Source organism: Pomacea canaliculata, linkage group LG10 (assembly GCF_003073045.1).
Source record: "Pomacea canaliculata isolate SZHN2017 linkage group LG10, ASM307304v1, whole genome shotgun sequence".
Classification (NCBI taxonomy): Eukaryota; Metazoa; Mollusca; class Gastropoda; order Architaenioglossa; family Ampullariidae; genus Pomacea; species Pomacea canaliculata.
In genome coordinates, this window is record NC_037599.1 from 8,342,677 (window position 1) to 8,358,473 (window position 15,797).

Sequence of the window (15,797 nt, forward strand, 5' to 3'; positions counted from 1 at the left end):
TTACAGTTATTAGGTAAAGTATACTTGTTCCCAAGACAACCTTTTTTTAAAAAAAAAATGTAGACAAGCCTAAACAGTTGGATGGCATTATCCCGCAATGCGGTATTTTTTATTATTATTGAAAAAAGATCTTAAAAAGAAGATGGGTTGGTCAGCGTAGGAACTCGGCTCAAGTAGATAAGTCTGAGTGGCGGCATGATTTCTGTCTTCGTCTGGAGTAACTGAAGCTGCAAGCTTCTTACATTCGTTTGGTGTAATCGCGCCATCAGAGCAGGCCTCAACGATCTAACATGGGATGTGTCTGGCAACACTATGTCGGCGGGCTGGCGAGCCCAGACCCTTGCTGTTACATTCTCGTCAGGATGGCTGTAAGCACCCTCCTAGAGATTGTCAGGTGTGCGCCCAGTGTATCTCCCTCTGCCGAGTTAAAATGAATATGCACACCACAAGCGCGCGCACACACACACACAAATACACACACGTACATTTTTTGTAAAAAGTAAAGCAAATTTAAAATATAAAATGTTTCCTAATAGCTTTCGAAATTAGCAGCCTATTAACAACTGATTTAGATATAGTTTTACTGAAGGAAGCGGCAGTTTATCGATATATTTATATATCCTGTAAAAGTGTTTTAAAAAACGATATCTATTTTAAATAGATTTTCCAATCTGTATTAATTGCAGAAAAATAACGCACATTTATTTAAATAAAAGAAAACTGACAAATGTTTTAGATGTTTATAGTCTTATTGAAGAAAACCACAGCTTATCATTACAATACTTTTATGTATATTTTACGTTTATTTAACTATAACAATGTCGGGCTGTATTTGTAATAGTCTTGAATACCACCACAATTTCAAATACGTGCAAGATAATCCACGCAATAACAATAGAACACACTAAAGGCAATCTTTACACCAGAAAACTACATCATAGTAACAACACAACACAACAGGTAATTTAAATATATTGCACGATGAGTTTTATTTTTAATTGTTTTATTTTTAATTTATCATTTGTATGAAAAAGATAAACTTATATCGCGTCCACGTCAATACTCTTATATTGAAATAATTATTTTCAAATTCTACATCTGACACATTTAAACTTAAAATAAGGGGACCAGAAGCTTCTTCGCAATCAGATTCTGCTTTTGTCGCAGCGTATGCCCTTTTCTGAGCCGCATCTATTTAATACCAAGATGTGATTTTTCATTCCCCTCTGTGGATTTACTGGGAAAGCAATCATGTTGCATATTAGAAAGTGAAGAACTGCTACCAGCGAGAAGGAGGCCTTACAATGAATGGACCACCCACTGGCAGGCGTTTTCCATAAGAAGTACACGTCCCTTCACGTGAAAACAGCGTCCACGAAAGAGGTTGTTCGGTGCAAGCTAACACTACGTCATCGAACAAAGGACAAAAGTATTGATTAGTAAACATCAAACGTCTTTCCATGTACATGTGCAGCCACCGCAAGACACTCGTTCTGCCTCGGGAGATCCCACACGAAGCGTCCATCGTGAAAAACGCTACATAAAAGCAAACACAAATGAAGCACGGAACTTAATTCGTATTCAAAGAATCGTTGTGATGAGCAGGTACACGTGCTTCCTCTTTGTGCTCAACGCTATTTTGAGCACCTGCTGAGAAAGAGGATTCAGTGTACAGAGTTCCGTGACGCAATCACAGAGTTCTTTGTGCAACGTTCAACGAGGTCTGCTTATGTGTAGTGTTTTGCCTCCAGGATACAAATAATTTTTCGTGTTGATTCTCAGCAGACGATTTATTTGTGGAAAAGATAACAATGGTCAAAGAATAGAACAAACTGAAAGGTACAATAACAAACACAGACAGGTGTATGGAGGAAGGAGGTGACGATAGTATTGTGTACAAGCAAAATGCACAGACAGCTTAAATACTAAATAGGGAAACAAAAAAGAGAGAGAGAGAGGAGAATACATCACAGAGTTATACGTTACCTTAATTCCGACATAACTCATATTTATGTGTAATTTTTACCGATAGCAGCAGATAATAATGTGTAATACTTGTCAGAAACACTATGATTCCTTACATGGTCACGTGACACAAGGGATGTTTAACCTAGGATCTAGAAGCGCATTTCAACTCTAAAGTTCTTTTCCATTAATGCTTTCCACTTTTAGCCTATCCCATAGTTTTTTTTTAAAAACAATTCCTGACTGTCCACACTGTTTCCTTAATATGCCGAGAGACGACGCTATATTTAAAGGTTATCTTCAGAAGACGACAGCACCTCGATGAAAAAACACAAAATACAAAAACATAATCAACGTAGGAGTAAGACAGCCTGTCAGACTGTTAGCTCACCAAAACGATTAATTTTTTTTTTCCAACTGTACGCACTTTTCTGATTATTTTGTTTCCAGTCTGTTAATCGATTGGCTGTGGTCAACCTTTGACACCGACCTCCCACCCACCTTCAGTTTGTTCGTCTCGCTGGTCCGTTATCAGCTTGCGTCAGCGCCTTGGTCAGCGTCGTGAGCTGTCAGATTAAGGAGTCCATCAAGGTTTAATTACTTCATAGTTTAGTGACAGGCCCGGCAGTAATGTGTTTTCTTGATCTTCATGAACTAACTGCAGCACTTCAAGAGGTATTGATATACTACACTTGACATGCAAAACTTGCTTTACTGCTGGCTCTCACAGATGAAGACAACTGATCTGGGGAGTTATATATAGATGGCTGATTGGAATACCCTGCACTCGGATCCAAGGGTGCTCAGCCAAAGTCACCGGGTGCATGTTTGTAAAACCGCGCGCCCTTGTAAACTAGCTTAAAACGGATTGGGTCCACGTTTTGATCTCTAAACAGATTGGAAAGCGAGAGATAAAGCATGAACAGAACTGTGAGATTTGTTGAGCCAGTGTACCCGCTAAAGAGGCTTACGTCACTCTTTTCTTGTCCGAAACATTTCCACCCTCAGACCCAAAATCGAAATGAGACAATTGCTTTAAAAAAAATTAAAAAGCACACACACAATCACGCCAAGCTTAAAAAAAAGTGTAAAAGAAATTTTAAAAAAAGGGGGATCGACAAAGTATGGAAAGTGCACTTTGCTGTCCCTCAGTTTCAGAACTACAGCCTCTGTTGCATTATTAGCAGTTGAGCTCAGAACACCGTCTTAGTCATTCATCCCTTAATGCATCGCACTTCACGTCGTCCACATTGTGAACACGAATAAGGTGTCAATACAAGTGATGTAAACTAAGGGGTCCAGATAGTTTACGACACTCAATATACACAGCTCCCTGTTCACCTTTGCTGCCTACAAAGGAGCGAGTGTTTTCCTTAAGGAGACTAAAGACGTCGGCTGCCGGGTCCTCCAAAAGGTGTTAACTGTGGGCAAGGGGTTTCATGCGGTACCCCTGCGTCATCCATGGGTAGGAAGGGGAATAAAGAGTACATTCAGCAAGAATAATAACGTCATACCTACGTCTGAGGGACACGGGGAAAATAAATAATACCGTTTTATCTTCCCTCCCTCCCTCCACGAAATGTGAGAAATCCATTCTGACGCACATTAGACACCATAATATTGGGAAGAGTCGCATAAAACAGCAGTTCATAGAGGAATGGGTGCAGGCAAAACAATGTTTAGAGCCAGCAAACGGACTAACGAAAGGACTGATAAAAGTTACGTGCGAGAAGGAATAGGTGAGATGGACTGACACACCAGAAGGGTATGCACATTGTTATGGATGATGCTAAGAGTGAAAATATCTTGGCATAAATTTTGAGCAGGTTATCGCTTATTAGTTGTACCAACAAATGAAATTTAGACTATAAGAATGAAAACTCTCCTGCAAAAGCAAGCAGTGTGGCATGCATGTGAGGTCTTAAGTCGACGTTTAACTCCAGCTTCCAAAAAGCATGGTTGGCTGGTGTGCATGAAGCTTTGAAAAATGTGTCTTGAAAGTTCTTGAAAATAAATAATAATAATAATGTTTATTTGATACAGTGTCTTCGAAGACCACTATAAACCCTGTAGACAAGTGTCACATTCACAGAGAGGTATGTTGACCTGAAATCAGAACTCCGGACACCCGACTCTCAAAGTCGTGGTGACATGGTGCTTTCGCCACTGCGCCACTTACCAAGTCTGAAGCAATGCTGTAGTTAGTAAACAGAAAACTCTCTGTCTACTTATTCCGAGTACCTAATTTATCAGGGAAGGTAAAGGGCTGAAGAGGGATATGGCTTGGCTCCACCTTCCACATTGTGCCGTGTGCAAAATGCAGCGATCCATCCACTTTAAGTTCACAGCCCCTCCGGCCACTAAGCCATGACACATTTTCCAGATTACAATTACAGAAGAGTCAGAGTGTTTTGAGTAGTTCTTCAGATTCTGCGATGAAGTTTGTTTTAAAATAACTTGACCAGCAGCGCTTTCGAGATCCTAGAACCATCATTTGAGTACAGACGTACTAGCAGCTATCACAACTCTTTGTTGTTTTGTTTTTATTATTTTTTATTTTTTTATTTTTCCACATCTTGGGGTATATTAAAATGGACCATCCCGGGAATTTTATGAATAGATGCACATTAAACTTGTTTTTTCTGTTCTGTGTGACGTGGATGAAGTTTTGATTACGAGGTACGGTTCTTGGCGAGTAAACACGACTTCTTTCAGGACTTACTTTCGAGAGGACTAAATGAACAACCACAGAGAAAAGGATGTTTTCATAATGCTGTAAAAAGACACGTAACTGAAGAAAATGTTTTCATTATACAGTCTTTGTACATCACGGCTGAGAGAGGACAAAGAAAATTATTTTTATGCGATGGTGGAACGCCTCCACATAGAGTGTTTGCCCAAACCCCTTTGAAAGAAAAGGCTGGAGTGATAAATCCGTTGTTATTTGTCGCCTGAGCTCGTCCCACTTTTCTTATAGCATCATAAAATGTTCACGGTGAATAATATACGTGATACATCAAAAGCAGACCTTATGCTTCCGTCCTTGGTGACACTGAGGTGAGGAAGATGGCTTTTGGTTGTTTTTTTCGCCCTTGCTGGAGTAAATGTGCTAAAATCAGAGTATGAGGATTGACATGAACAAACCCGTTCAGATAAAATGAAAGTAAAGATTTTTGTGGACAGGCTGAGGAACAAGTAATTAAACGTCTGGCTTTGTGACGGTAGTGCTCACCAAAGCAGACCTAAAGGAAACCTGCCATGTTCTTTTCTGTGGGTGCAGGTATGTGTGGACCTGCAATCGACCCTGGGCTGTTGTGGAGCTACACCACCGTTGACATTATGTTACTGAGACAGAGAGTCAGAAACATGTAGACAGACATACAGGAGAGTTATGCCCCTTCGCTCGAGGGTGGCTGTTCTGCCTTCTTCTTTTTTCTCTCTCTCTCTCTTTCATCCTTTGTCTTCTTTCTGCCGCTGCCAGTGAATTTCATCGATTGCAATGTCAACTGTTCATCTGTGTTTTCGTTTTTCTGTCTGCTTCTGTTAGTTTTTATGCCTGCGTCAGCTTGTTGTCATCAACTAGCATGTCTCCTAAGTCAGATATATGTCATTCCCTCTACTTCACTACCAATTTTACACTTTCTCATCTACCATCCTCTTCGCTACATTTTAGATTCTATATCTATGCATATCAACAGGTCTAATGTCTTGTTTACTGTTTTGCACTGCTGTTGATGCGACATCTCTACCAGCAATGTGTGTGCACGCCAGACATGAACAACCTTGTGTCTACTTTATCATCGTCGCCATCCATTAGGACCTGCATGAACACTGGCACTGGGCGTCTTGAGTTTACACGTTGTACTCTGTCTGCTAAGAGTCCTGTCTTTCAAATAGTTTAACATACAACTGTAGACTTCGCCTCTCCATGACTGCCAACCTTACTGTTATTCTTTTAATGCAATGTTGTTGTGACATGCGTGTAAGCAGCATTCTCTTTTTCTACTTTGTATTTCTGTCTGTTTTTATTTCTTTGTACAATTGTTTGTTGGTAAGTTTGGTATGTGTTTTAAAGTGTGTTTATTAAAGATACAGATTTTTGATAATACTTGGTTGGTAAAGTGCATTTAGCCGACTTTTCGGTTAAGTGCGCAATGTAAATTATTGTTATTCTTATTTCACCTTGCAGACAGAAACATTGAGAGATGGACACGCTGACAGAAACATGGAGGTAGAGACATGCAGATATAAAGACAGCAGACCGGCTAACTGGGGCAGGGAACCAACTGCATGACTTCTATATTTTTTTTTTTATTTTTTTTTAAGCTAGATTATTACTTCTTAGAAACATTTGCTCCATTGTTATTTTCTCACGGCATCATCCTCGTTGATCTTCGGCACTGGACCCGTAGTGACAGACTAAATAGTTGTGGGCATCTAAAGATATAACTTATTTAATTTCCATAGGCATTTAAATCGTATTCTGCAAACCATTGCACGTGTGGGTTCTAAATATGTTTTTAAGTAATAATGATACAAGTGACATATATACATACTGAGGGAGTGAACATTCTGGCTTAGAGGAGATAATCTCATACATAAGGTGTTACTGCAACAGAACTTTCTTGAACAAAAATTATTAAAGAGACAAAAATTCTCAAATTTATCTTTTTTTATTTACTATGGAGTAAGTCTTATCAGTTGGCCTATGTTTCTCTGTTGCTCTTGATTTTTGCTTTTACTGACACACACAAACCATACACGAACAGGACGACAGTCAAAGTATTGTGCAACTGAAGGTAAGCAACACAGCGTGGGTATGTTTGTAGAAAGTTTACTGCTAACAGAAAACTCCTGTCAGCATATGTCTTCAGTGACGTAGTCGTCCGCTGTTACTGCCTGTAACTGCCTCGCTTCAGATTTTTCAGATCATTTGCTCCGATCAAGTCTGCACGGTCGTACTTCAGTGTAAAACACCCGTCTTTTACACTCCCTGCAGCTGCGCCTGAGTAATGGATGAAGAACCAAATTCACGTAAGTACGCTGGCCCTCTTCACCTCCCTTCTCCTTATCCTCCCCGTGGGAGGACGGTTAACGATGTCGGCGATCGGATCTGTGTTCGCGGTAGCTCACGGGTTGTCAACAACATCTGCAGGAGCTGTGGCTATGGGTACAAATTTCTATAATACTAAACTGTAATGAGAAAAGTGAGAGAGAGATGAGTTGAAAAATAGTGTGGTAGCCTGCACAGTTTGCTTCCTGTTTGAGCGCTACAAGAACACATTGAGGCGTACGCAAAGATATTCTCCAAGGAGAGAAAAGAACGATTACTCGTAAGACAATGGACAAAGGATTACTTCCCGTTGGGTCACGGATATAGTTTAACGTTTTGCATCGAATTTTCATTCAAAAATTGTATTAATATTATTAATATATTATTATAATATATATTGTTATGAATTAAATTTTATTGTTGACAGTGACGTCAGAATGTTTACCCTTTCCCCAAATTTGACGTGGCCGGCGTCTGCGTGCTGCTTTGGTCTAACAGCTAGATCTACCTTCTGTTGACTCTAGATCCTTCTAGTAGCTGTGCGTAGAGGATGTGACTGCCTTGCAACCAGAATGTTCGGTGCGAGAGAGCGCATGCGTGAACATGAACTGTTTTCTGTACTTGTCTTCAGATTCTGTATAGAGGCAGAGAGGTAGAGAGTGCAATGACTAATCGTGATGTTGCTGCAGGAGTCGCGCCAGTGTGTGTGTGGATTGCTACTCTTCTGTGTCAAGCATGTCGCCTTTATAAAGTGTGACTGCTGGTTGTGAGATCGAAGATCATCGCATTCACAAACTGTAAGTAAACGTTCTTGAAATTAAAAAACGACTGTGTGGACTCGGTTTGATGGTGGAAAGACTGAAACCATAGATTTTAGGATCCACAAGCCATTGACAACGATCTTATGCATCGTCGTCATTAACATCACCTTCTTACATTCCATTGTGACACATAAACTGTAATAGTTAATGAAAGTTAAAAAAAATTCTCGTGAAAGCTGTGATGATGTATATAATAAAACTGTCCTTAATTCAAAATACGTGTAACAGTCACTGAAGACGGGTACCACAGTAAAAGGCCCACACTGCTATTAGTGCCACAGATATTTGTCACCACCTGGAAGACCCCAGACTAGATACCAAGAGAATGGCTATTGTGTGTAAGACAACAAATAATTTTTTTTATTTATCCTATTCCGCGCTTTGACCGAGCAGCAAGCATTCATAACGGCAAACCACTCACATCAACCCTGCTAATTTTGATGGAATCACCGAAGTGGCAACATGAAGTTCAAAAAAATGTACGCGTCCCTGCCTTGCACGACTCAATTCAAACACCATGGATCAGTCTTACACATACACAATCGGGTGTCTAGCTTGGGGTATTGCTGGCAGCAGGTCATGGATCGGGTGGCCAGGAGGTGTAGGTGCTGTGCACAGACTGCGTTGCTAATATCCTGGAGTTCGATCGCTGGGCCGTGAGAGATTGCTAGGAGAACTAGTCATTATGAAGCCTCTGTCTTTGCCAACGCAAACCCCTCCGGGGTGGGCGGCGCTGGGTATTGACACGCGGCTCACAAAGGGAGAACACAGTCAAGAGACTTAGACAATAATCTCACGCAAGCTGTGCGTCGGTGAATGACACGGACGTTCGATCTCTGATCACTGCGTGTGCAGTCAAGAGAATCATGTCCTAAGAAAGAAAAAAATATACCAGATATATTTCAAGAAACCTTAGCAGTAACGTTGACAAATCGCAAGCTTAATATATGAGTAATGTTCTGATCGCGAATGAGTCCTTGCTTTGTAAAGATGGTCCACGTGGACTTTCAAAGCAGGTCTTAAGGAGGTTCCCTAGCGTCGTGGTTAATGTGCTGGACTGTGAAGCAGAACGTTGGTGTTCGAGGCCCGAGGCCGGATCCCTCCCCTTGCCCTCCCTGCAGCTGTTAACTGTGTACCTGTTTTATCAGGGAGTTAAAGACGGGGAGAAGAGAGTACTGGACTCAGTTTTCCCACAGATACGGTGAACCACTGACCCTATGACCACTAAATCACGTTTTGTTATAAAAAGCTGGCAGAAATGCTCGGCAAGCGTTTAAAGCGTTTACTGCACGGAGACGAGAGTATAGCATTCATCACAACAGACGAAAACAAAACACATCTCTCTTCCATAAATATTCTAAAATAAGCACGAGGGTGAAGCCAAGTGTTTTACAATCTAAGGTCATCTGTAGACGTCAGAGATTTTTTGCGAGCGCTGGTGCACTCACCTTGACAACCAAAGCTCACCAAGCCGTGAACACCTCGTTCAGTCCAACCCACCCTGTACTCATGATCTGCAGTCATCGTGTTAATGTTCGCTTATCGACCCCAAGACCCCCAGCATTACCTGGATACCGAAAACCTGCCCGTTGAGAATTTTTTTTTTTTCTTTTCTTCTTTTTTCTGTCTGCCGACAAAGCTAAGGAAGTCCGGGTTCCGCGACTTAACGCGTACGACAGCACTTGCCAACCTGCCTACCACCCGAACTTCGCTCGGCAACTGATCGGGTGGGTGCCAAGTGACCCGACCGTGGCTTCCTGCAGGTGGACAAAAGTATAGCAATGTACAGGTCTGGCAAGAATCAAGTCGTCGACTGACAGTAAAACACCCGACGTCAGAAAAATTATCTTCAGTTTGAGGATTTCTTCGGACGACTGAAGGTAAGTATTTAGTGACACATAGTGTTGCCCATTTGAGCTTCTAGATTCTGAGGTACACCACTACATGTAATGGCCGGTCTTTTTGAGTCAGTACATGCTAAGTCATAGACAAGATAAAAGGACAACAGTTTACCTGCTATGGAGTGTCTTTGTGTTGCAAGGGGACTGACGTTTGTGGTCCTTTCAACACGTTAGTTCACGGATAAGCGACCTAAATCTGTGTCATTGATCTTACTAAGGTCAAGTTGTCAGACACGATTATAAAAATAATATTTCGTGAGGCTTTTCTGTGTGAATAACATACTTCATGCTGGTCATAAAAATCTACATTTTTATGTCTTGTACTCAGGCGCGCGCTCACTCACACACACGAAATATATATTATAGTGTATGCGGGGAAAAAAAGGAAATACAAACTCTAAGGCCAATTGAATATATACAATGGATCGTGGTGTATTTTCTGTTTCCAGTATGCTGATACTATATGGTATTTTACATCTATACATATAGACTTCTTTCTCAGATATGTTTTCCAAGGTGGTCTACTACATTTGCGATAATTCATCTATTGCATTTAATTTCCCTTAAATTATTCTTTGGAAAGGTTAGAGTGGTAACCTTATATATGTGTGCACGCATGTGTTTTGTATGAGAAAGTTTATGTACGTACTTGTAGATATTAGCACATAAGTTTGCATTACATTGATTGCGTACAATCCTGTAGTCCTCCAGAGCGGAACAGTTGTCTCACCTGGCTCCTATGTTTCCTTGCCGAGGTTACTAGATCGACACAATGACTGCAGATACCCAGCAAAAGTACCTAAACACATAAAACACCCGAAAGTGAGCTGCTCCTGTCGCCACTTTCAGCAGCAGTTCCGGTAACATAAAATCTTTGACTTCTGCGCCGTCCCAACAGAAAGTCGCTGAAGAAGGACGAATGAAGGGCTGGGAGAAATAAACCGACGTTACACTGTTGCAAGTAAGGGCTCGTAAAAAAATAATAAGCAGAACTAAGCGGTAATGAGTATTCGCCATATTGTTGCAACTAGAACGGTGCTTGGTGCGTGTGGAATTTCCTGAGGATATTACGGGCCTTTTGAGAGGAAGCCATGCGTGACCGGGTGTAAATCATTCCTCGTGTGCTGCTTGCCGGCAGCTGAAGACAGTGCACGCGCGACGTGGTGAGTGGGTCGTAAGGCAACGAAGTATTTATGTCCAAAGACTCACGGAAGAAAAACTTGTTAAAAAAAAAACCACACACACACACACAAAAACAAATTAGTATAGGGTGTTTTGAAATAAACAATAAAATAAATTGTTGCTCTTGTTTATGAAAAAAATGTGTGCAGCAGAATCAAGATTGTCTGGCTCTTTAGTAAAAAGATGTTAGGTGTTGTACAGGTATGGATTTCGTTGCACGAGACTTTCCGAGAAGACGCGAGATTTTAGAACGATTAAACAAAGAAACTACCGGCCTCCCAAGACTGCAAGGACACGTGAACGCAGCGCTCGAGAACGTTCAAAGCTGAACACAGCTTGCGAGTTTTGCTTCAAACTTGGACATTTGACCGCGGAAACTATACGAATGATTACGAATTTCGAGGGCCATTCACTGAAGTTTAGTTGTTTTGTTTTTTTTAGTTTAGTCCTTGTTACTCCTCGAGGAGCATAGGGACACAACAACACCTCGCCAGTGGACCCGGTATAGGGCAGCCTCCCTCAGTTGGGCCCGTGTAGTTCTGACGTCCTTTACCTCGCTCTCTGCTGCTCTTTTCCAAGTCTGCTTTGGTCTCCCAATTAGTCTCCCTAAAACTTCTAGCTTTTCTCAAAGCTAAAACAAATTATGAAAGAGAGAAGAGTTCAAACCATGGACGAGATTAACTTAATGAAAACGTGACGAAACAGCTGATGGTGATCCCGAAAGGGAACATTGCAGACTTTCAAAATTGGAAGGGATGCTGGGATAAATGCGTGAGGTCCTCAGGAGGGTACTTTGAAGGCGTCATTGTCCTACAAGGGTGCTTTTCAACGTTAAATCGCCGGATACTTTCCGGATAGAGCTTGCATTATAGCTATTGTAAATTTCTTTGGCGTCCATTACGCCAAAACAGAGCTTAGGGAACTCGACTGGTTAAATAAACAAAGCTCGCTCAAGTCAAAGTAGGGTCCTTCAAAGCTGTACAGCAAAGAATAGAGTAAATCACAAGTTCATCACTTAGTTGAAATTTACAGTCTCTTGAAATCATATCAACCAGGAGCAACCCTATTTCACTGCCAATGTTTTATGTTTGAGTTTACCTTGCCTTCCTCCTTTGTAACTCGACTTTTGGCGTGCGTTGTTCCCTCGATTGATTTACAGTACTCAGTGCTTTGTTTTTACGCACACTATTTATAGGGGCCTCTGGTTTGTTTTATATTCAGCAGTAGAGTATCAGGGATCTAGAACAGATTTTTAAGTATCCTGCTTCTTGAATTGTTATATTGTCAACGATTGCCTTAATGTCTTTTATTTTTTCGCTCGCTCTCCATGTCCCTCCCTCCTCCACTTCCACTTTCCAACCATCCAGCCCATCCTCTGTGTGTGTGTGTGTGGCAGGAGTTTGCCTAGCTGTTCATGTCGGTCGAGTAGCCTTATCACCACAACATCGCACTGGTGAGCCTGGCACGTTCTGTCTGCTGACCAGGCCACGGAGATGATGGAGCCGCTGCAGCTGCCGCCTGCCAAGCGACTGGTGAAGACGGCGCTGCACCAGGCCGTGCTGGACGGACGCCTGCACCAGGTGCGCCTTCTGGTGGCCAAACATGGCGTCCGGGTAGACCCAAAGGACATGCATGGCCGCACACCGCTCATGCTGGCCTGCATGTTGGACAACGAGGAGCGCGCTCTCAAGATGGCGGCCATATTGCTCAAGGTCTGGACTGCCAAGAGGAAATGAGTAATTGATGTTAAACATGACATGCGCATTGCTGTTTGATCTAAATATAAGATGACTATTGGAGATTTGTTTGTAATCTCTGGGAAAGGGTGAGAGGCGTTTTCGCATTTGTGTAACTGTACAGTAGAGCTCTGTTGTCATCTCTATCAACATGCACTTTTGAACGAGAACGAGGCTGACGTACAGTGGCACTATCTCACAGGCAGGAGCGTACCTGAGTGCGCGGGACTCTCTGGGCCGCACCGCCCTCAGCTATGCCTCCCTGAACAGACACAAAGCGATCGTCAGCAGCATCCTGAAGGAAGACATCTTGGACGTCAATGAACCTGACAACGACGGGAACACTCCCCTGCATCACGCAGCCATCAGTGGCAGCCCTGCCATAGGTGAGATCCTCTGAACCTTCATTTGTTGATTCTGTAACATTCTGATAAGGATGTAGTCTTGAACACCGGGTGTCGAAAATGTGAAATCTTACCGAATACATATAGAAGTCGCTAAATAAATGAATTTTTAGAGGAAACAGGACAACACATCAAAGGAACTAATGGTTTTAAGTAAAATATCATTTAATTCCAACGGTTATTTCAAACACTTTTCATCATTTACATATCCAGTGAGAATGCTGGTGGAGACGTTTAACAAATTCGGGCTCAGCACAGACAATCGCAACAAACTGGGTTACACACCTCTGTTGCTGGCATGTAAGAACGGAAATTATGTCTCGGCATACACACTTCTGACCCTGACAAAATCCTTGCCTGCTCTCAGAGACAACGAGTTCCGCATGAGCGCCAGGGAATGGATACAGAAATCGTATCACCGTAAGGTAAGAAATAACGGTTACGAGTTTATCAATAAACCTGTGAAGTAGACTTTACTACACTTGTCTTCCGTCAGGTCCACTGGCTGCTAAGCCCAGCTCACCCTAGTTACCTTACTGCCATGCCGTGCTACGGTACTTTTGTCAGAGCTATTGATGCCGACCCCAGTCTATCTTGCTATATCTTAAGTCTGCTTATGTTGACCTCCTCTCAGTACCACGCTCAGACAAACGACATTTGGCAGACACTTCTTCTCAATCTCTGGTCCCACCGTTTGGAATTCTCTGCCCCTTTTGTCTTTGAACTGTGTTTATGTTTGAAGCTTTTAACTCCGGCCTCAAAACATACCTCTTTCAAAAATATCTTTCTTACTAAAGCTCACTCTTCCGTTCCCTTTTCAGTTCTTTGTCTTTGTTCATCCATCCACTTCGTTCCTGCTTTGCCACGCTTGTGTCTCTTTGTTGTATTGTTATTTGTTGACTCGTTTGCATCCTTTCATGCTGAACGCATTGCGCTCGCCCCAGTCCATGGAAATGCATTCTGACTATCCAGTTATTATCTTACGGAATGTTGCTTTGACGAGCGTTTGCTAATCGCATATTCTAATTATTACTTACGTCCCCCGCAATATCTAATAACCGTGACGGTGAAGTAAGCCTGCGCTAAATATTAGTTTTTGCCAGTGGAGCGACTTCAACCTTTTTTAATTTCTGCCTACAGAAACACTTTGTCGAGCGGAGTCTTGTGTCGTCAGCTCCTACGTCACTTCCTCCGCCTCACACGCTGTCGTTCTCGCGCGAATACACGATGTACCAACCGTGCGTGACGCCGCCATGTCAGCATCCCGTCACACCCAGAGCCACACAGCTGTGCCGCACAGCGAGACCGACCCTCAAACCTCTCGGACCTTCGACGGATTCATCGACAGACGAGGAGAAGGGCCTGCCAGAGGTCTTCATCGAGAAGTCGAACGCTCGCCAGATGCTGCTGGAGCTGATCGACGAGTTGGAGAGTAAGCAGAGCCAGGTAACCGGAAAGACATCCAGGGGGCGCTTGTCTCATCCCCCTACCCCCAAACTACTGGCTCTGTCCAGACGGGGAAAACGTGGAGTACCCCACGACGTGGTCAGCCTCTTCAAAATCTACTCGGATCAGTACTACCCCGACGACTGGCGTTCGCCCAAGAGTAACGCGCATCTCGCTCGAGAAGAGTGGTTGCTGCCGCAGAACGGACCTGCCGCTAATAAAGTGGACAAAGACCTACACACCACGGATGCACTTTGAAATGATACCTTGAAGCTTCACTGGCAATGCCCTGTAGCTCTGTCTGCTTTGCTTGTTTTGTGTGTCTTGCACGTAAGGCTTCATCCTGCTTTTGCTTGGGATGTGTAATTTTGAGTCGTAATTAAAACATAGACCACAAATAACTTACATTCTGCACACAATGGCCGCTGATGAAGAAGATGCTGGACTGTGTGGATCAAGGCACTTAAATTGTTTGACAATGAGATGACTTTCACGAATATTTGTTATCTCATTTTTGAATGTTGCTCATATATATATAACGTAAAATATTTATGTTACCTTCTTTTACGACGTACATAGCATTGCGTGTTCAGCTGTGACATAACCAAAGATTTCAATCAAGAGTTGGGAGAATGTAAAAAGGTGGAAGCATCAAACTTTTCCCTTTCCTTCGGAGCGGTGACGGAAAAACTCTTCGTGACTACGGAGCAGTATCTGGTGCGGGATTTATTGTGGAAGCGATGGACTTCACCTTCCGCGTGATGTACATCAGATACCAAACCACCTTCAGTTGACTCTACAGATTCTACCAAAGAAACCTTTTTAAAATGGTTATGTCATTGCTGCTTTTGCGTCAGGGAGCATGAGTTTTATTTTAAGAATGGAAATAAAAATCACTGTTCTATTACCTTTACAATTCTCATGTGTGTGTGTGTGTGCGTATGTGTGGGTGGATGAGAGAGAGTAAACGTGCTTGTGTGCATCTGTAAGCTTATGTGTTTAAAACATCAAGATTCTGGACATAAATAAAATCACCATGGAGGAAGGTTATCCCTAATGCGAAACTTGTTTTTGAATGAGTGAATTTAATTCGTTGTGAAATATTAATTCCTCACCCAACACCAACACCATTAAAAAAGTCTGTTCTGTCCACGAGATTCAAGTATTAGTAGCTATTATTTCGGTAATTTCATGTTAAGTCATAAAAGTAGGCTCACTCATTGTATTGTAGAGCCTCAATTACTACTTGAAGGTATCCAACTCTTGGCGAGTTAAAGAAGTGGTTAAAT

General features: G+C 42.3%; 1 protein-coding gene across 6 annotated transcripts; it reads left to right on the forward strand.

The window, feature by feature from the left end:
• The first annotated feature begins 6,768 nt into the window (after nt 1-6,768).
• LOC112574389 (ankyrin repeat domain-containing protein 17-like) lies at nt 6,769-15,555 on the forward strand. 6 transcript variants are annotated; one of them, XM_025255434.1, is made up of 7 exons: nt 6,769-6,999; nt 7,650-7,815; nt 9,479-9,719; nt 12,319-12,634; nt 12,861-13,044; nt 13,276-13,487; nt 14,203-15,555. In XM_025255434.1, the coding sequence occupies exons 4-7, from the start codon at nt 12,416-12,418 to the stop codon at nt 14,764-14,766; spliced, it is 1,179 nt and encodes a 392-aa protein (XP_025111219.1). In that variant the 5' UTR covers nt 6,769-6,999; nt 7,650-7,815; nt 9,479-9,719; nt 12,319-12,415; the 3' UTR covers nt 14,767-15,555. The 6 variants fall into 6 exon arrangements, with proteins under 6 accessions (XP_025111219.1, XP_025111224.1, XP_025111220.1 ...); XM_025255435.1 differs by lacking the exon at nt 6,769-6,999 and adding an exon at nt 10,496-10,701 and having other exon boundaries at nt 7,104-7,815; XM_025255438.1 differs by lacking the exon at nt 6,769-6,999 and adding an exon at nt 10,504-10,701 and having other exon boundaries at nt 7,104-7,815.
• The last annotated feature ends 242 nt before the right edge of the window (nt 15,556-15,797 follow it).